We start from the raw sequence: 20,999 nt of genomic DNA on the forward strand, positions 1-20,999 counted from the left end.
GAAGTTTTTCCTTCCTGCCTTCCCCCCCCTTTTGCCATGAGGGCTGAATGGGCCTGCGTTAGCATATGGCTAAAGCAACCTGGTTTAGCAAGAAATCCTGTTAAGGCTCCCGGAAAAGCTCTGGTGACACTAATGTGCTAATTGGGCAGAGCTGAAATACCAACAGAGTCTATTCAACAGGGGAAGCTAGCACAGCATGAGGTCTATTGACACCTACATTCCTCCCAGTCTTGACGGCACCGACTAAACTGAGTATGGAATGCATGGTGTTGATAACTTTGTCACATTGTGCAAATACCATCCATGGGAGGAATATGAAAATTACATAATTTTGTTTCCCTAATTCTGTAGAATATGGTGATACTAGACATAGCCAGGTAACCCGAGCAGGGGCTGAGATATGAATAATGGGGTCCCCGTGCGCCCCAAATATTGCAAGTTTGATGTCCTATGAACATGTATTCTCAGCCCAATCTGAATATGAAATCGGTTTGCATGTGCGACAAAACCCCGGCGGGGTATGAAATTGGACATATTTTGTGGATGGCTGGAAGTTCCTCCCCTGAGAACTCACTGCCTGACACGCCCCTGGGCTGAGCTTGAGACTCCGCCCAGAAATGTCAGTGCTCAAAACTGATTGCATGAGGACCCCCAGCCAATTCCCCCACTTTCCATCATACCGAAAAGACTGCCACTGCTTGGGGAAATAGCAGTGGCCATCTTGCAGGCGGAGCAACGGCCATGTGGTTCGGCCATATTGCGAACTAACTGCAACAAAGGAACTTTGTCTTTTCCCGAACGGACTTTCCACAGAATCATAAGTATTCGTTCTTTTTATCCCTTTTTCTTTTATGTACTGTGTTATCACTGTCTCTCATCGTTTAATTGTTCACGATTGTCTGTATATATTAATTATTTATATTGTAACAAATAAAGGCTTTTTAAAAGGTCTTTACCTCTCAGTAAAACCTTCTATTCAGTATACACAGACGAGACCTAAACTTCCGAAGGGACGCTACTGTTTTGATAGATAGATAGGAATTGCACAGTTTTAACCGGTTGTTTGTTTCACAGGTCTATAGCCAGTTAGCAGTTTTCTCTGGGCTGATAGAAAACAGAGATGGTGGCAAATCTACCCCTGGGTTGGAGTAAAAGTGTATTTTCGTAACCTCACAGGCTCCCTACTGCGTCGTGACGCTCAAACTCCGCCAATTCTACGCAGATTGCGTCCATAGCTCTCAATCTGTGTGCTAGAATCGGATCGGACGGTTTTGCGTGTTCACGGCCAGTGGGGCTCTTGTGACAGTGGTCGGCAGCGTTTGGGATCTGTGTGTGCTGATAGTATCTCAGGTAGGGCTATCGAATTAGCCCTATCGAGAAACGAACTAATTCGTTGGTAGTGACTGAGTGCAATATATTTTTCATATATACAGAGAGACTGTGTAACCAGTACCCCTCCCCTAAGTTTTCTTTTATTTGGCATGGAAATGTCCGGGAATTACAAGGTCATGGTCCTATCCGACCTGCAGAGTCTGTGCGAGGCGAGAGGCATGGACATCCGCGGCAAGAAACAGCAGGACCTGATAACGGACTTGTACCGATGGGATAGCCAGAATCTGCGGACGCTGGAGGTGTCCACTGTGGAGGACACCGGCTCATCTAACGCAAGTCGAGGGGAACCAGAGACTGAAGATCCTGTGCGTACCGAGGTTGAGCAACCCGCGGGCAATGCGGCAACAGATACGCAGGAGGCTGTCAGTGTGATCCCCGACCCCAGAACCCCTGAAAGTACTCGCCTGGAACCGGCCAGTACTGGACTGTCCAGTTATGTTGATCCAGTAATGCAGCAGGCATTGCAAAAGCTGATGGAAACTGATGTGGACAAGTACCTGCAGTACATGGCGGAGCAAAAGCGAGAGGAACGCCAATCTGCAGAGGCGCGGGAGAGACGACAGCATGAGCTGAACATGGCGAAAGTGCAGCAAGCCAGCCGGAGTTCAACGCCCAGCCTCCATGCTGAAGGGACTGCCGCTCCAGTAAGTGCAAAATTTAAATTTGCTATTATCGAAAAAGACACTGACATTGACTTGTTTTTGAGGTCTTTTGAAAAGGCCTGCCGTCAGTATCGTCTGTCCCAAGACCAGTGGGCCAGACATCTGACACCCTTGCTGCGCTACAAAGCGCTTGATGCTTTCTCAGAGCTGCCTGTGGAAAAGGACAATGATTATACCGCTATAAAGGAGGCTATAATCACTAAGTACCAGCTGACGCCAGAAGCCTACCGGAAAAGGTTCAGGTCCTGGCAGAAAAAATCTACTGATTCTTATCAAGATGTGGTCAGCAGTCTGCTCACCACACTCCGCCAGTGGACGCTAGGCCTCACTAAAGGGTCTTACGGTGTCCTGGAGGACTTAATCGTCCTGGAGCAGTTTCTGAACATTTGCCCGGCTGATGTACGCCAGTTTGTGCTGGAGCGCCGACCGGCGTCAGCGACGGTCGCTGCAGACCTCGCTGAGACCTTTGCAACGACCAGGGTGCCGGAGACCCGCAGGACTGCCCCATCTAGCTGGAGAGGAGGTCAGTCCCACAATTTTGCAGACTCTCCTACCTCTGTGAGCCGTGCGCCCCAGAGGCCCTCCAGCGCAGCTGCTGCGTCCAGGCCTGCAGTAACAGAGGGCATCACCTGTCACTTTTGCCGCAAGCCCGGACACATGAAGTTTAACTGCCCGGAGCGGAGGCAGACCGCGCCAGCTCCTGCACCACCTACACCTCGCCCACGGCAACTGCCGCCAGCCAGCGCACCCCAGCCGGGAGCACCCAACAACGTCATGTTCGCAGGTGGGAGAGGGATCCACTCCGCTACGAGCAACCACCAGCTGGTTACAGTGAACGACCAGCTTGTTACCGGTTTCCGCGACACTGGAGCGGATGTCACCCTGGTGCGTGCGCACCTGGTCCCGACGGAAAATATCCTCCCTGACAAATACCTTACCCTCACTGGAGTGGGGGGCACTCTTTCTCGCATTCCCCAGGCTCGGGTGTCCATCGATTGGGGGGTGGGGGTTCAAGAGAAGGTTGTTGGGGTCCTGGACCAACTGCCGGTCCCAGTTTTGTTGGGGACCGACCTGGGCAAGCTTGTGTCCTATTATGAACCTGCCCCAAGCCCCTCAGACTGCCAGGAGGGAGACGGACTCTCCGCCCACACTAAGGTACTTTGCACCAAGGGGCAAGAACAGGGGGGAGGTGGGTTGAATGTGCCCAGTCCAGGGGTACCGAGTCCAATAGTACCTGTGTCACAGGTACCTGTGTTTGATATACCGATTGTTTGTGATGAAAATGTTGTTGTACCTGTCACTGTAATTCATGCATGCAGCCAGGATGTGAGTAATGCCAGTATGTGCCAGTCTGAAGGTGTACCTGTACTGGCAGTAACACGCAGCCGCGCTGCTCAGAACCTGGGCTCAGAGCAGGTGGAAGAGGTTCCGGCCTCCTCCCCCTCCTCTGACCACAGGGATGGTAGCCTTCAGCCACTAACTGCATATGCCACGGGCCAGCTGGCTGAGAGCGAGAGTGCTGCATTTGTGCAAGCACTCCAGACTGACCCTAGCCTCGAGGCACTCAGAAGACAGGCTTCGGAGCCCCTCACGAATGAAGATACCTTCAAGGTATATTGGGAAGGTGGTAAGCTGTACAGCGAGCCTGTACAGCCCACCGAAGGTGAAACAAGTGTGGGTACCAAGTTGCTTGTGGTACCCAGTGCCTTCCGGGGGCATGTGCTGAAGTCCGCACATGACATTCCCCTGGCAGGGCACTTGGGAATCCACAAGACACTTGACCGTATCCAGGGTCATTTCTACTGGCCCAGGATGCGGATCGATGTGACCAACTATTGCCGCTCATGTACTGTTTGCCAAAAGGTAAAACGGGCTGGGAACCCCCGCAAGGCTCCCTTGTGTCCACTGCCAATCATAGGTGAGCCCTTTCACAGAGTGGCAGTCGACATAATTGGACCATTGCCCACTCCCAGCAGCAGTGGCAAAAGGTACATCCTGACGGTGGTGGATTACGCCACCCGCTATCCTGAGGCCATGGCGCTTTCCTCCCTGAGGGCGGACAAGGTAGCAGACGCGCTACTTAACATTTTCTCCCGAGTCGGGTTCCCTGCGGAGATGCTCTCTGATCAGGGATCCCAGTTTATGTCCGAACTCATGGAGGCCCTGTGCAAAAAGATACACATGACGCACATTGTCTCCAGTCCCTACCACCCGCAGACCAATGGACTGTGTGAACGGTTCAACGGGACGCTGAAGCAAATGCTGACCACGTTTGTTGAGTCGCAAGGTGGGGACTGGGAACGATACCTGCCTCATCTGTTGTTTGCGTACAGGGAGGTGCCGCAGGAGTCAACCGGGTTTTCCCCGTTTGAACTCCTGTATGGGAGGAATGTCCGAGGACCCTTACAATTGATGCGGGAGACATGGGAGGGCAAGGGCGACCCCACTGATGTCTCCGTGGTCGATTACGTCCTCAAGTTCAGGGACAAAATGGAGTCCCTGTCCGCAGTAGTGACCAACAACCTGGCCCAGGCTCAGGCCAAACAAAAAGCATGGTACGACCGCACTGCTGGAGAGCGGTCATTTGATGTGGGTGACAAGGTATATGCCCTTCTTCCCGTGAGGCAGAACAAGCTGCAAGCAGCCTGGGAGGGGCCTTTTACTGTAGTGCAGCGGTTAAACCCTCTGACGTATCTAGTGAACATGGGGGGCAGGAAGCAGAAGAGCTTTCATGTAAACATGCTGAAGGCCCACCATGACAGGACCCAGTATGCGCTGCCAGTGTGCAGCCGGTTAGAGCAGGGAGAGGCAGACCCCCTGTTAGACCTGCTGGCTGACGTACGAGATGTGGACGGCGACCTAAACGTCAATCCACAGCTCGCCTCAGCCCAGCAAGAGCAGTTACAGAAGGTGCTGGGCCAGTACCAGCACACCTTCTCCGGTATCCCGGGGCGGACCAGTATGGCGGTGCATGGGGTAGATACAGGTACCCATCCCCCCATCAGGCAATCCGCTTACCGTGTCTCTCCCGAGGTACAGGCGGACATGCAGAAGGAGGTGAGGGAGATGCTGGAGTTAGGGGTGGTTCAAAAGTCCAGTAGTGCCTGGGCAGCCCCTGTTGTCCTGGTCCCCAAGAAGGACCAGACAACTCGGTTCTGCGTAGACTACAGGAAACTGAACGCCATCACCACTACAGACGCCTACCCCATGCCTCGCATTGATGAGCTGCTAGATACACTGGCATCAGCCAGGTACCTATCAATCATGGATCTGAGCCGGGGGTATTGGCAGATACCACTTGCACCTGACGCGAGGCAAAAGTCGGCCTTCATCACCCCTTTCGGCCTCTTCGAGTTCACGATGATGCCCTTTGGGATGAAGAACGCCCCCGCCACGTTTCAGCGGGCCGTGAACGACCTGCTAGAGGGAATGCAAGGGTTCGCTGTAGCGTATCTGGATGACATTGCGGTGTTCAGCCCCACCTGGGAAGAACACCTCAAACACCTGTCCCAGGTACTAGAGAGGCTGGCCATGGCCAATCTGACGGTTAAACCGAGTAAGTGTCAGATTGGCATGACCGAGGTGCAGTACTTAGGTCACCGGGTGGGGGGTAACACCCTGAAACCTGACACGGGAAAGGTGGACGCCATCCTGGCATGGCCTCGACCTATCACGAAAAAGCAGGTCCAGGCGTTCCTGGGGACCGCCGGCTACTATAGGAAATTTGTTCCCGCCTATAGTACACTGGCGAAGCCCCTGACCGATGCCACTAGCAAGAAGCACCCCAAGGTTGTTAGCTGGACCCCCGCTTGCGAGAATGCCTTCCAGGCCTTGAAGCAGGCCCTCGCAAGAGCCCCTGTGCTTCAGGCCCCAGACTTCAGTCGTCGGTTTGTGGTGCAAACCGATGCCTCTGACTACGGTCTCGGCGCAGTCCTCAGCCAGGTGGATGGAAAGGGGGATGAACACCCTATCCTCTACCTGAGCCGGAAGCTCCTGCCCCGAGAGGTAGCCTACTCCACAACTGAAAAGGAGTGCCTGGCGATCGTGTGGGCCCTACAGAAACTGCAGTCGTATCTGTACGGCCGCTCCTTCACGATCGTCACTGATCACAATCCCCTGAGTTGGCTAAACCGTACTGCTGGAACCAACGGCAAGCTCCTACGGTGGAGCCTGTCATTGCAGCAGTACGACTTTACGATCCAACACAAAGCAGGCAGCCGACACCAAAACGCTGATGGGCTGTCGCGGTGTCAGGGGGAACCTGACCCAACAGCGCCAATAGCTGCTACGGAAGGCGTCCTGTTGACACCTCCCTGAGCAGAGCTCGGGAAGGGGGAGGTGTGACGCCGGGCGACGCCCAGTCGTCCGAGGATTCGCGGCCGATTGTCCGATCGCAACCGTGATCGGAAAACTGACATTCTTTATTTTTAAAATAGAAGTTTTTCCTTCCTGCCTTCCCCCCCCTTTTGCCATGAGGGCTGAATGGGCCTGCGTTAGCATATGGCTAAAGCAACCTGGTTTAGCAAGAAATCCTGTTAAGGCTCCCGGAAAAGCTCTGGTGACACTAATGTGCTAATTGGGCAGAGCTGAAATACCAACAGAGTCTATTCAACAGGGGAAGCTAGCACAGCATGAGGTCTATTGACACCTACATTCCTCCCAGTCTTGACGGCACCGACTAAACTGAGTATGGAATGCATGGTGTTGATAACTTTGTCACATTGTGCAAATACCATCCATGGGAGGAATATGAAAATTACATAATTTTGTTTCCCTAATTCTGTAGAATATGGTGATACTAGACATAGCCAGGTAACCCGAGCAGGGGCTGAGATATGAATAATGGGGTCCCCGTGCGCCCCAAATATTGCAAGTTTGATGTCCTATGAACATGTATTCTCAGCCCAATCTGAATATGAAATCGGTTTGCATGTGCGACAAAACCCCGGCGGGGTATGAAATTGGACATATTTTGTGGATGGCTGGAAGTTCCTCCCCTGAGAACTCACTGCCTGACACGCCCCTGGGCTGAGCTTGAGACTCCGCCCAGAAATGTCAGTGCTCAAAACTGATTGCATGAGGACCCCCAGCCAATTCCCCCACTTTCCATCATACCGAAAAGACTGCCACTGCTTGGGGAAATAGCAGTGGCCATCTTGCAGGCGGAGCAACGGCCATGTGGTTCGGCCATATTGCGAACTAACTGCAACAAAGGAACTTTGTCTTTTCCCGAACGGACTTTCCACAGAATCATAAGTATTCGTTCTTTTTATCCCTTTTTCTTTTATGTACTGTGTTATCACTGTCTCTCATCGTTTAATTGTTCACGATTGTCTGTATATATTAATTATTTATATTGTAACAAATAAAGGCTTTTTAAAAGGTCTTTACCTCTCAGTAAAACCTTCTATTCAGTATACACAGACGAGACCTAAACTTCCGAAGGGACGCTACTGTTTTGATAGATAGATAGGAATTGCACAGTTTTAACCGGTTGTTTGTTTCACAGGTCTATAGCCAGTTAGCAGTTTTCTCTGGGCTGATAGAAAACAGAGATGGTGGCAAATCTACCCCTGGGTTGGAGTAAAAGTGTATTTTCGTAACCTCACAGGCTCCCTACTGCGTCGTGACGCTCAAACTCCGCCAATTCTACGCAGATTGCGTCCATAGCTCTCAATCTGTGTGCTAGAATCGGATCGGACGGTTTTGCGTGTTCACGGCCAGTGGGGCTCTTGTGACAGGAGGGTCCCGGGCGGCAGCTGTGCAGCAGTGGAAGAGGGTCCCGGGCGGCAGGGGAGGGGTTATAAAGGATCGGGGCACCTCTGCAGCATCCAGTGACTTCCCTCTACTGTGGCAAGAATTAAACTTTTTTCTTTTGACTTTAGGTTAACTTTAAGTTTTCCATACAACACAGGCAGGTGTTCTCACGTCTTTGCTCTGCTCCAGCTTGTCGGGATCGGTCTCCACTCGCGCTCGCACCACTCCAGATTTGTCTACAATCTCCTGGATGACCGTGCCGCTCTTCCCAATCACCTTCCCTGGAAGACAACATGAGTCATGAGCAAGATCATCAATCCTGAGCCTTCCACCCCTCCCCATCCAGGGCATCCCGAGACCCCAACGCTTCTGGGCAATCCTGAGACCCCGCCCTCCCTTCCGGGCGATGGAGACCCCACCTACCAATCATGCTGCAGCAACCCAAGACCCTGCCAACCCATCATTCTGCAGCAACCAGAGACCCCATCCACCAATACTGCAGCAACTCGAGACCCCGCCCACAAATCATTCTACAGCATCCAGAGACCCCACCCACCGATACTGCAGCAATCCGAGACCCTGCCCACCAATCATACTGCAGCAACCAGAGACCCCGCCCACTAATCATACTGCAGCAACCCGAGACCGTGCCCATCAGTCATACTGCAGCAACCCGAGACCCTGCCAACCAATCATTCTGCAGCAACCCGAGATCCCGCCCACCAATCATTCTGCAGCAACCCGAGACCCCGCCCAATCATACTGCAGCAACCCGAGACCCCGCCCATCAATCATACTGCAGCAACAAGAGACCGCGACCATCACTCATACTGCAGCAACCAGAAACCCTGCCCATCAATCATACTGCAGCAACCAGAGACCCCGCCCATCAATCATACTGCAGCAACCAGAGACCCCGCCCACCAATCATACTGCAGCAACCAGAGACCCCGCCCACCAATCATACTGCAGCAACCAGAGACCGTGCCCATCAATCATACTGCAGCAACCAGAGACCCCACCCACCAATCATACTGCAGCAACCAGAGACCCCGCCCATCATACTGCAGCAACCAGAGACCCCGCCCATCAATCATACTGCAGCAACCAGAGACCACGCCCACCAATCATACTGCAGCAACCAGAGACCCCGCCCATCAATCATACTGCAGCATCCAGAGAACGTGCCCATCAATCATAATGCAGCAACCAGAGACCCCGCCCATCATACTGCAGCAACCAAAGACCCCGCCCATCAATCATACTGCAGCAACAAGAGACCGCGACCATCACTCATACTGCAGCAACCAGAAACCCCGCCCATCAATCATACTGCAGCAACCAGAGACCCCGCCCATCAATCATACTGCAGCAACCAGAGACCCCGCCCACCAATCATACTGCAGCAACCAGAGACCCCGCCCACCAATCATACTGCAGCAACCAGAGACTGTGCCCATCAATCATACTGCAGCAACCAGAGACCCCACCCACCAATCATACTGCAGCAACCAGAGACCCCGCCCATCATACTGCAGCAACCAGAGACCCCGCCCATCCATCATACTGCAGCAACCAGAGATCGCGCCCACCAATCATACTGCAGCAACCAGAGACCCCGCCCATCAATCATACTGCAGCATCCAGAGAACGTGCCCATCAATCATAATGCAGCAACCAGAGACCGCGCCAACCAATCATTCTGCAGCAACCAGAGACCCCGCCCATCAATCATACTGCAGCAACCAGAGACCCCGCCAACCAATCATTTTGCAGCAACCCAACACCCCGCCAACCCATCATTCTGCAGCAACCCGAGACCCCGCCCACCAATCATTCTGCAGCAACCCGAGACCCCGCCCATCAATCATACTGCAGCAACCCGAGACCCCGCCCATCAATCATACTGCAGCAACCACAGACCCCGCCAACCCATCATTCTGCAGCAACCCGAGACCCCGCCCACCAATCATTGTGCAGCAACCCGAGACCCCGCCCACCAATCATTCTGCAGCAACCCGAGACCCCGCCCACCAATCATTCTGCAGCAACCAGAGACCCCACCCACCAATCATACTGCAGCAACCAGAGACCGCGCCAACCAATCATACTGCAGCAACCAGAGACACCACCCACCAATCATACTGCAGCAACCAGAGACCCCGCCCATCAATCATACTGCAGCAACCAGAGACCCCGCCCATCAATCATAATGCAGCAACCAGAGACCGCGCCAACCAATCATACTGCAGCAACCAGAGACCGCGCCCATCAATCATAATGCAGCAACCAGAGACCGCGCCAACCAATCATTCTGCAGCAACCCGAGACCCTGCCCACCAATCATTCTGCAGCAACTCGAGACCCTGCCCACCAATCATGCTGCAGCAACCCGAGACTCCACCCACCAATCATGTTGCAGGAACCTGAGACCCCGCCCACCAATCATACTGCAGCAACCCGAGACCCCACCCACCAATCATGCTGCAGCAACCTGAGACCCCGCCCATCAATCATAATGCAGCAACCCAAGACCCCACCCACCAATTATGCTGCAGCAACCCGAGACCATTCCCACCAATCATGCTGCCCATCTTACATACTGCCCCGCCCCCAGATACACATCTTTCATACTGCCCCGCCCCCAGATACACATCTTTCATACTGCCCCGCCCCTGGATACAAATCTTTTGCACTGCCCTGCCTCTCACATCCTCCCTATGCCTTTAGATTGTAAGCTCACAAGGCCAGGGTTCACTCCATTTTTTTCTTGTAAGTCACTACATTTTGTAAAGCACTAGGGGCAGGATTCACAAAGCTTTTTCACCTTATTTATGTTACTTTTTTAAGCTTCCAAAGAGCAAAAAATATAATATAATTAAGGTACGAAAAGTGATGCAGTATTGAAATGAAGTGAATCAGGAACAGCTTACTTTGAGTGATTATTCTGCTTGTAAATGTGCTGAAAGGTTATTTTTATCAAACAGGCGATAAATAAGTCACTTGTGAGAAGTTTTGTGAATAGAGGCCAATATAATTGATACGGTGACATTCATACAGTATAACACACCCATCACTGTATTTCATGTACCCATGTTAGCACCATGGAAGCTGATAGCTATATATAAATAATTAATAATCCTAACTGACACAACAAGCAGTGCGATAGCTCCTCCCCTAAAATGAATCATCCTAACTGACACAACAATCAGTGCGATAGCTCCTCCCCTGAAATGAACACAACGGTCTGTGCCCTGTACTCACCGACGAGAGCTTTAGGGACCGGCATTGAGGTCTCGGAGAACTCCAGATACGCGCGAGCCGTCCGCACCGCCTCCTGCGTCTGCAGAGGAGAGAGGACAGCGTTATTTCACCGGTCACAGAAGCGCTAATCCCCCCCATCACTCCATGCATCACCTCTCCGTATATCCTGAATGTGGACGTCTCCTCGTCCAACTCCACAGCCGCCACCCCGGCAACCTTCCGAGCCTGCTGGATGTTTGCACCGTGCGCTCCAATGGCCAGACCAATCAGATCCTCCCGTACGACAAACTCCTCCCGGCACGCCACCGCCATCTGCTTACTGACCTATAAAGACATCACAGCTGTGTCACCCTGCAGGAGGAGGGGCAGACCGGTAGCTCCCTTCTGTCTGTCAGCCTGCGGAAGGAGGGGCATCTGTCTGTGTCAGCCTGCGGGAGGAGGGGCATCTGTCTGTGTCAGCCTGCGGGAGGAGGGGCATCTGTCTGTGTCAGCCTGCGGGAGGAGGGGCATCTGTCTGTGTCAGCCTGCGGGAGGAGGGGCATCTGTCTGTGTCAGCCTGCGGGAGGAGGGGCATCTGTCTGTGTCAGCCTGCGGGAGGAGGGGCATCTGTCTGTGTCAGCCTGCGGGAGGAGGGGCATCTGTCTGTGTCAGCCTGCGGGAGGAGGGGCATCTGTCTGTGTCAGCCTGCGGGAGGAGGGGCATCTGTCTGTGTCAGCCTGCGGGAGGAGGGGCATCTGTCTGTGTCAGCCTGCGGGAGGAGGGGCATCTGTCTGTGTCAGCCTGCGGGAGGAGGGGCATCTGTCTGTGTCAGCCTGCGGGAGGAGGGGCATCTGTCTGTGTCAGCCTGCGGGAGGAGGGGCATCTGTCTGTGTCAGCCTGCGGGAGGAGGGGCATCTGTCTGTGTCAGCCTGCGGGAGGAGGGGCATCTGTCTGTGTCAGCCTGCGGGAGGAGGGGCATCTGTCTGTGTCAGCCTGCGGGAGAAGGGGCATCTGTCTGTGTCAGCCTGCGGGAGAAGGGGCATCTGTCTGTGTCAGCCTGCGGGAGAAGGGGCATCTGTCTGTGTCAGCCTGCGGGAGGAGGGGCATCTGTCTGTGTCAGCCTGCGGGAGGAGGGGCATCTGTCTGTGTCAGCCTGCGGGAGGAGGGGCATCTGTCTGTGTCAGCCTGCGGGAGAAGGGGCATCTGTCTGTGTCAGCCTGCGGGAGAAGGGGCATCTGTCTGTGTCAGCCTGCGGGAGAAGGGGCATCTGTCTGTGTCAGCCTGCGGGAGAAGGGGCATCTGTCTGTGTCAGCCTGCGGGAGAAGGGGCATCTGTCTGTGTCAGCCTGCGGGAGAAGGGGCATCTGTCTGTGTCAGCCTGCGGGAGGAGGGGCATCTGTCTGTGTCAGCCTGCGGGAGGAGGGGCATCTGTCTGTGTCAGCCTGCGGGAGGAGGGGCATCTGTCTGTGTCAGCCTGCGGGAGGAGGGGCATCTGTCTGTGTCAGCCTGCGGGAGGAGGGGCATCTGTCTGTGTCAGCCTGCGGGAGGAGGGGCATCTGTCTGTGTCAGCCTGCGGGAGGAGGGGCATCTGTCTGTGTCAGCCTGCGGGAGGAGGGGCATCTGTCTGTGTCAGCCTGCGGGAGGAGGGGCATCTGTCTGTGTCAGCCTGCGGGAGAAGGGGCATCTGTCTGTGTCAGCCTGCGGGAGAAGGGGCATCTGTCTGTGTCAGCCTGCGGGAGGAGGGGCAGACCGGTAGCTCCCTTCTGTCTGTCACCCAGCAGGAGGAGAGGCATCTGTCTGTGTCACCCTGCAGGAGAAGGGGCATGTGCATGTCTCCCTGCGAGATGTAGAGGCACACCTCAAGCTGTTTAGTCGCCTCCTCGTTCCGTGTGATTAGCCTGAGTTTGGTCCGCAGCGCACGCAGGTGAATGTCGCTGAGCAGAGTTGACCTTTTGACGACGGACTCATCTGTGGACTGAAAAACACAATGACAGCTTTTAGTACAGGTTCTCTTCCCACCTTTATGGTGACGTTTATGTCAGAGTCAGACGCACCAGTATGACCAGCTCCGCCCCCGTCTTGTCCAGGAAGACGCAGCTCGCTCCCACAACTCTCCGGAACTCCTTGTGGGCGTCCATGGTGGCCGAACTACAAACAGAACACACAAGAGGTCATTACGCCTGAACAGCAAAGCCACTAACTGCTACTGACGAGCATTTTACTGTACGGCAGCCGAAGATGGCCTCTGTGATACTCATTCCTGATCTCTGCTGATAAACGCCTTACTGGCCGCCACTTCCTGCTGTACCGTCTCGTGCTAAGCAAACATCTGTATAACGCCCGGCTAAAGCTCTGTACACACACCAGCACGCCGCCACCAGTGGCCCAATGATCTCCGATGACAATGCGAGGAATAAACGTCTGTTGAACGATTGTCTGATGGCAACATAGCACATCTGAGGTGAGTGGCAGGGCAACAGCGGTATACGGATGGGAACCAGCAGCTGCAGAGCGCCGGTTATATTATTCAACTCATCACAAAGTATGGCGTATGTGAGGCGTTGCGGCGGAGACACACATGGATGTCCGATAGCAGCTACTCCTTAACAAAAAACATTTTTTTTTTTTTTTTTTTTTACTGTGGAAGATGTGAGCGTATGTCTATAAATGATTAAAAAGATTTTATACTATGTAAGCCCACACTGGGTTTGCCTAGACCGGGCCCCTGGGTTTGCCTAGACCGGGCCCCTGGGTTTGCCTAGACCGGGCCCCTGGGTTTGCCTAGACCGGGCCCCTAAGATTGGAAGTAATAAGAGTCGTAGTGGAGAGAGAAGGTTTATGCGAGTTATGTTGGTCTGTACTGCGGTCAGCCATGTTCTCTGGACGATTATCGGTTGCAGTGCTGGTGTGGACTGTAGAGCGCTGGTATAAGTGGTATGAGTGTGTTAATAAGAGTATTCTTCACTACATAGAGTGAGCCAGTCCTCAGTATTGTATCTCAGCTTTGGTTTAGGACTTATTGAGCAGCGCACGTCATACGCACATTACATACGGATGGGATCGCTAGCAGAAGCCCCAGAGGAGCCAGAAGTACGTACACAGCCACACACTAATGTATGCAATGGGATGACGCAATACCCGACGTACGACCGTTATTGCATGGGGAACCAATCTAGAACGCAAACAGTATCCGAGCGGACAGTCGCGATACAATGCACCTTCAGGGGGGGGAAAAAAAAAAAACTCAGAGAAGCTCTTTTGCAATTGAAGTTTCTGAAAGTGTACAAAAGATGAATAGTTATAAAAGATTTATACATACCTGGGGCTTCCTCCAGCCCCCTTCTGGACCGAACGCTCCCACGCCGTCTTGCTCCGCCTTCTCGCTGTCCCAGTAAAATCTCCATAAGTTTAGCTGGTCAACGCATGCACAATGCGGCTGCATGCACCCCCCCATCTCGCTCCTGCAGCTGAGAGCATTCTGCGCCTGCACAGTAGTGCTGAGCAGGTGCAAAGCGCTACCCTACTGGCAATGAGAGCGCGGGGGTCCTCACACACACGACCAGGCCCCGCATGCACCCTGACTGGCCAAGCAAGGAGGCGGAGGAAAAATGGTGTGGGAGCGATTGGTGCGGAGGGGGCTGGAGGAAGCCCCAGATGTGTATACATTTTTTTATATCCTTTCATCTCAGGGTTTCCTTTAAAGACCCTTCTATTATATGGCGGAAAGCAAACTGTGGATACTGCCATTTTTTTCAGGGGATTTTTTAGTAAAGCTAGTGAAAAGAAAAAAACCTGTTGCACCCATCCATATAGCCTGAGCCCCTCCCCCTCACCATACAGCCACATATTCCTGTCCAGTCATTCTAAACCACGCCTCCTCGTCACATGGGCTGTGGAGAAGCACGGTTTAGCTTTTTAAAAACAAAAACTGCCACTTACCTGGGCTTCCATCGCCCCCTGCAGCCGGGATGTCCCGCGCTGTCCCCGCCGCCAGCACCAGTGTAATTGATTGTCTAACTAGACAAATAGAATTGCGGCTGCGCGCTTGCTCCCGCATCAGCGGGAGTTTACTGCGCAGGCGCAATACCAAGTTTTCTTGTACTGCGCAGTTAGCTCCCACTGAAGCGCCACAGCCACGCAGCCGCACTTCTATTTGTCCAGTTTGACGAATAGTTGCACCTGTGTCGGCGGCGGAGAACAGCGCATCGGAAGAGGACGGCGCGGGACATTCCGGCTGCAGGGAGTTGATCGAAGCCCCAGGTAAGTGGCAGTTTTTGTTTATAAAATGCTAAACAGAACTCCTTTAAGCACTGCCTTCAAGCCAATCCTGTCTTATTCTCTACAAGTGAGGCGGAGCTAACTGTCATGTGATAAAACAACTGACACACTAAACCAATCCCCTTCCCCGACTCACATTTTGCGCAGATCTTCGGGCACCGGCAGCACGAACTTGTGAAAGCTCTGATTACTCGCCATTTGGGTCTGGTTCACCGATCGCAGGCGGTCCAGGGTGACGATCTCATTGTACGGAGAGTTGCAGACCAAATATTCTATCACATAAAACTGAGAGAGTGTAAGATGACACCGAACCTTAGCCACACCCCCTCCATACCCGATACCTGGCAATACTCACCTCCCCCTTAATCATCCGCACCTGCGCGGACCACCAGCCCGACGGCTCCTGTTCATTGGCACGAGACAATACCTGAAATAACGATCATACCACAAGATTAACGCAAACCAGAGGACCCAATCACCACACCCCTTCCCGTGTCTGTCTATGTAGTAATGAGTTGGATGTGGTTTGTTACCTCCACATGATCGCCTTCAGCTATTTCTAGTTTTTCGGCAGCAGGGGGCGGTAGTCTCACTTCACAGAAGGGGACTTGCCTTTCAGGGAAGCAGCTTGAAGAAGGAATGACATAAAGCAACATAAGTTAAAAGAGCATCAGTAATATAAGAAGCAATCACTGAATCATACATTACAGGGTCACTGCAATGTGAAATCCGGGAGAGTGGAAAGGGCTTTACATCATATCTTTCAACTACATGCTAACTTTATTAAACATTTAGTAATCCTGCAGGAAATCATGGAGCCATAGGAGGGGCGTGACATGTGCGGCGTCCACTCTTCTCATTGGCCTGGACTCTCTACAGGGGCCACGCCTCCTCCTTAACGTCAGTTCCCAGTCAGGGGCTTGGCTGGAGGATAACCCTGATGTGAATAGTCCCACCCTAAGGGGGAGGAGTGGACTGACTCCACCTGTGCTGAGCTCTGGACACAGGTGATTGGACAGTGTATTGTGGAGGGTTGGTCTTCCACTGTGGACCGCCCCTGAACATCAGTGAGGTAGTGGTTCCCAACAGGTCCACCGGCTATCGGGCCAATGGTAACCGGCTATGCAGTATAAGCTGCTATGTGATTGGCTGTGCTACAATGTCAGTTTTGTAGCCAGTGGACAGAGTGACAGAGAAGAGCAGCAATATAGGAGAGAGGTGGATGAGGTGTGACAGGCAGCCAGTGGAGGGAGTGACAGAGAGGAGCAGCATTAGAGGAGAGAGGTGGATGAGGTGTGACTGGCAGCCAATGGAGGGAGTGACAGAGAGGAGCAGCAATAGAGGAGAGAGGTGGATGAGGTGTTATAGGCACCCAGTGGAGGGAGTGACAGAGAGGAGCAGCATTAGAGGAGAGAGGTGGATAAGGTGTGACTGGCAGCCAGTGGAGGGAGTGACAGAGAGGAGCAGCATTAGAGGGGAGGTGGATGAGGTGTGACAGGCAGCCAGTGGAGGGAGTGACAGAGAGGAGCAGCATTAGAGGAGAGAGGTGGATGAGGTGTGACAGGCAGCCAGTGGAGGGAGTGATAGAGAGGAGCAGCATTAGAGGAGAGAGGTGGATGAGGTGTGACAGGCAGCCAGTGGAGGGAGTGACAGAGAGGAGCAGCAAAAGAGGAGAGAGGTGGATGAGGTGTGACAGGCAGCCAGTGGAGGGAGTGACAGAGAGGAGCAGCAAAAGAGGAGAGAGGTGGATGAGGTGTGACAGGCAGCCAATGGAGAGAGTGACAGAGAGGAGCAGCAATAGAGGAGAGAGGTGGATGAGGTGTGACAGGCAGCCAGTGGAGGGAGTGACAGAGAGGAGCAGCATTAGAGGAGAGAGGTGGATGAGGTGTTATAGGCACCCAGTGAAGGGAGTGACAGAGAGGAGCAGCATTAGAGGAGAGAGGTGGATAAGGTGTGACTGGCAGCCAGTGGAGGGAGTGACAGAGAGGAGCAGCATTAGAGGAGAGGTGGATGAGGTGTGACAGGCAGCCAGTGGAGGGAGTGACAGAGAGGAGCAGCATTAGAGGAGAGAGGTGGATGAGGTGTGACAGGCAGCCAGTGGAGGGAGTGACAGAGAGGAGCAGCAAAAAAGGAGAGAGGTTGATTAGGTGTTATAGGCACCCAGTGGAGGGAGTGACAGAGAGGAGCAGCATTAGAGGAGAGAGGTGGATAAGGTGTGACAGGCAGCCAGTGGAGGGAGTGACAGAGAGGAGCAGCATTAGAGGAGAGAGGTGGATGAGGTGTGACAGGCAGCCAGTGGAGGGAGTGACAGAGAGGAGCAGCAAAAGAGGAGAGAGGTGGATGAGGTGTGACAGGCAGCCAACGGAGAGAGTGACAGAGAGGAGCAGCAATAGAGGAGAGAGGTGGATGAGGTGTGACAGGCACCCAGTGGAGGGAGTGACAGAGAGGAGCAGCAATAGAGGAGAGAGGTGGATGAGGTGTTATAGGCACCCAGTGGAGGGAGTGACAGAGAGGAGCAGCATTAGAGGAGAGAGGTGGATAAGGTGTGACTGGCAGCCAGTGGAGGGAGTGACAGAGAGGAGCAGCATTAGAGGAGAGGTGGATGAGGTGTGACAGGCAGCCAGTGGAGGGAGTGACAGAGAGGAGCAGCATTAGAGGAGAGAGGTGGATGAGGTGTGACAGGCAGCCAGTGGAGGGAGTGACAGAGAGGAGCAGCATTAGAGGAGAGAGGTGGATGAGGTGTGACAGGCAGTCAATGGAGAGAGTGACAGAGAGGAGCAGCAATAGAGGAGAGAGGTGGATGAGGTGTGACAGGCACCCAGTGGAGGGAGTGACAGAGAGGAGCAGCATTAGAGGAGAGAGGTGGATGAGATGTGACAGGCAGCCAGTGGAGGGAGTGACAGAGAGGAGCAGCAATAGAGGAGAGAGGTGGATGAGGTGTGACAGGCAGCCAATGGAGGGAGTGACAGAGAGGAGCAGCAATAGAGGAGAGAGGTGGATGAGGTGTGACTGGCAGCCAGTGGAGAGAGTGACAGAGAGGAGCAGCATTAGAGAAGTGGATCAGGTGTGACTGGCAGCCAGTGGAGGGAGTGACAGAGAGGAGCAGCATTAGAGAAGTGGATCAGGTGTGACTGGCAGCCAGTGGAGGGAGTGACAGAGAGGAGCAGCATTAGAGGAGAGAAGTGGATCGGGTGTGTCTGGCAGCCAGTGGAGGGAGTGACAGAGGAGCAGCATTAGAGAAGTGGATCAGGTGTGACAGGCAGCCAGTGGAGGGAGTGAACAGATTGGAATGGAAAGAAGTTCCTGAGGAGAGGAATTTTGTGAGAAGTCCTGCATGTAGTTGGGTGGGGAATACATTGTGGAAGCTACCTGAGGATTAGTTCGGAAATGTATGAAGGGGCTACATTAAACCTCCTCAAACTCATATTCTGTATCTGGCAGATTTTTTTACATGTATGAAGCAATTGGTCCCCCACTTGCACTTACCGAGGCCCACTTATCTTGGTGACGGTGCTGGGGCCTCCTAGCTATGGGCACAGAAGACGGTCATGTACTACGTCCAGAACTTGGATGTAGACACACACACACACACACACACACACTGTACACACACACACACACACTGTACACACACACACACTGTACACACACACACACACTGTACACACACACACACTGTACACACACACACACACACACACACACTGTACACACACACACACACACACACACACAGTACACACACTGTACACACACTGTACACACACTGTACACACACTGTACACACACACGTACACACACTGTACACACACACTGTACACACACACACACACTGTACACACACACTGTACGTACACACACACTGTACGTACACACACACTGTACGTACACACACACTGTACGTACACACACACTGTACACACATGTAGAAGAAAGGATCCGCAAACCAAGACAGGTTGAAGTGAAAAAGGCTTGAAAAATTTATTTGAAAAAATCCACAAGATATGCAATAAAAACAGGATCAACTGACGCGTATCGGGCCTACCATCTGCCCTTAGTCATAGTTAAAAGTGAACCTGCACAGGAGGAAATTTATATGAGACCGGGGAGGGAAAACCCCACCCCCGGAAACACACAAACCACCTCTTAAAGGAACATACATCCATAAGAAATGCAATAAGAAAATTACAATAATAGCATTGGAAATATCATATATAAAAAAGATGTAAAAATCAGCAAGGGGATTATACCCAGAGGTTTACGCATTAAAAAGATTCCCACCACAGTGTACTCCGACAGTTTCATTTTAGAGTGGAACCAGATTTTGTCCGACTGTTCTCTAAAACTTATGAGACTCATAGTGACGTATGAGGAGCAAAAACTCACGGATTTGAAATTGCAGATAGACAAAACCAATCAAGATCTGAAGGCGTTTGACACTTTGTCTCTCTATGATGAATTGCATTCCAAATTGAAGACAAATATTAATAAGTTGGAGACAATCATCATGGAGACCAAGCGTGTCAAATTCCTCAGAGATACAAATGATTATAACAAAAATGTGGTATACGAATGGGGCAGATGGGAATCCTTTTACAGGTCACCTATATCCATTCTTAAAAAATTTACTCTGAAAAAGAATGTGAGTTTTAGTTCATCGGATAATCTAGGCTCCCTATCTGATACCTCAGAAGTATCTGATACACACCGTACTAATTTACAATCTGTTTTTCCTACAGTTCCCCACACATCAGGGGTCCCCCCAATACTCCAGACATCAGGTGTTCCCATTCCTTCCACACCTTATTATCAAACACCCAGGAGCACAACCAAATCAAAAAAACGAAGACAAAAGAGAAACGCACCCGCCGAGTGGGCCGTAAACATAACAAATTTAAATCATCACTAGGGACTCCAGATCCTCCTTTCCAGAATGTTGTTAATCTTTCCAGTTGTACCCTTTCTTCGGATCAGATCAACCTTTTGTCCAGGGGTCTATCTTTTGCTCCCTCATGTCATTTTAATTTGTTTCACACCATCCTGGATCTAAACAAATTTGTGAGAAATCTAGTGGTGAGAAAACATTTCCTGTCGGATAATTTTGACTCTGCGGAGTCCGGTGATGCACTGCCCTTGTTCCGGAACCATATTGGGGATGTTTCCCCATTTCGGGACATTAGGACCCTTACTGCATTGCGGGACCTCGACGAACATACTTCTGGCAGGGTAGATTTACAGCAAGTTGTCCCTGTCAAAATCTCTAATCCATCTTTTTATCCTGTGAATGCTAGATCTCCTGAGATAGATTCATTCCAGGACCTTATAGAGAGGGAGCTGACCGTTTTGTCCAGGGCGTCCAGGGCCCCTTCCGACCTCACAACATCCGAGCAACAAGCTTTAGCCGCTCTTGAGAGCAACAATGACATTGTAATACGCTCGGCTGATAAGGGAGGTTCGGTCGTGGTCCAGGATGCCCTGGACTACCGGGCAGAGGCCCTTAGACAATTAGGGGATGTGAATGTATATCGGCCTTTACTTCGAGATCCTACGCAGGCTTTCCTTCAAGATCTTCGGGCGCTGCTGGACTTAGGGCACAGCACGGGTGTCTTAACCAAACGCATGTCTGAATTTTTGTGTCCTTTGCACCCGGTTGTGCCCGTCTTCCACC

The 20,999-nt window shown here is 52.5% G+C and overlaps 1 protein-coding gene across 1 annotated transcript in view; it reads right to left on the minus strand.

Annotated features, from left to right (window-relative positions):
- The window catches only part of FXR2 (FMR1 autosomal homolog 2), a 67,649-nt gene that overhangs the window by 33,067 nt on the left and 13,583 nt on the right, over positions 1 to 20,999 (minus strand). Inside the window, exons 3-10 of the mRNA XM_068273854.1 lie at positions 15,865 to 15,958; positions 15,687 to 15,758; positions 15,468 to 15,616; positions 13,108 to 13,201; positions 12,912 to 13,028; positions 11,229 to 11,399; positions 11,076 to 11,154; positions 7,983 to 8,092 (exon numbers count right to left, since the gene is read on the minus strand). Of these exons, the coding sequence (XP_068129955.1) occupies positions 7,983 to 8,092; positions 11,076 to 11,154; positions 11,229 to 11,399; positions 12,912 to 13,028; positions 13,108 to 13,201; positions 15,468 to 15,616; positions 15,687 to 15,758; positions 15,865 to 15,958 (886 nt within the window). The remainder of the gene's footprint in view (positions 1 to 7,982; positions 8,093 to 11,075; positions 11,155 to 11,228; positions 11,400 to 12,911; positions 13,029 to 13,107; positions 13,202 to 15,467; positions 15,617 to 15,686; positions 15,759 to 15,864; positions 15,959 to 20,999) is intronic.

Source organism: Hyperolius riggenbachi, chromosome 3, assembly GCF_040937935.1.
Source record: "Hyperolius riggenbachi isolate aHypRig1 chromosome 3, aHypRig1.pri, whole genome shotgun sequence".
In the NCBI taxonomy this organism is placed as follows: domain Eukaryota; kingdom Metazoa; phylum Chordata; class Amphibia; order Anura; family Hyperoliidae; genus Hyperolius; species Hyperolius riggenbachi.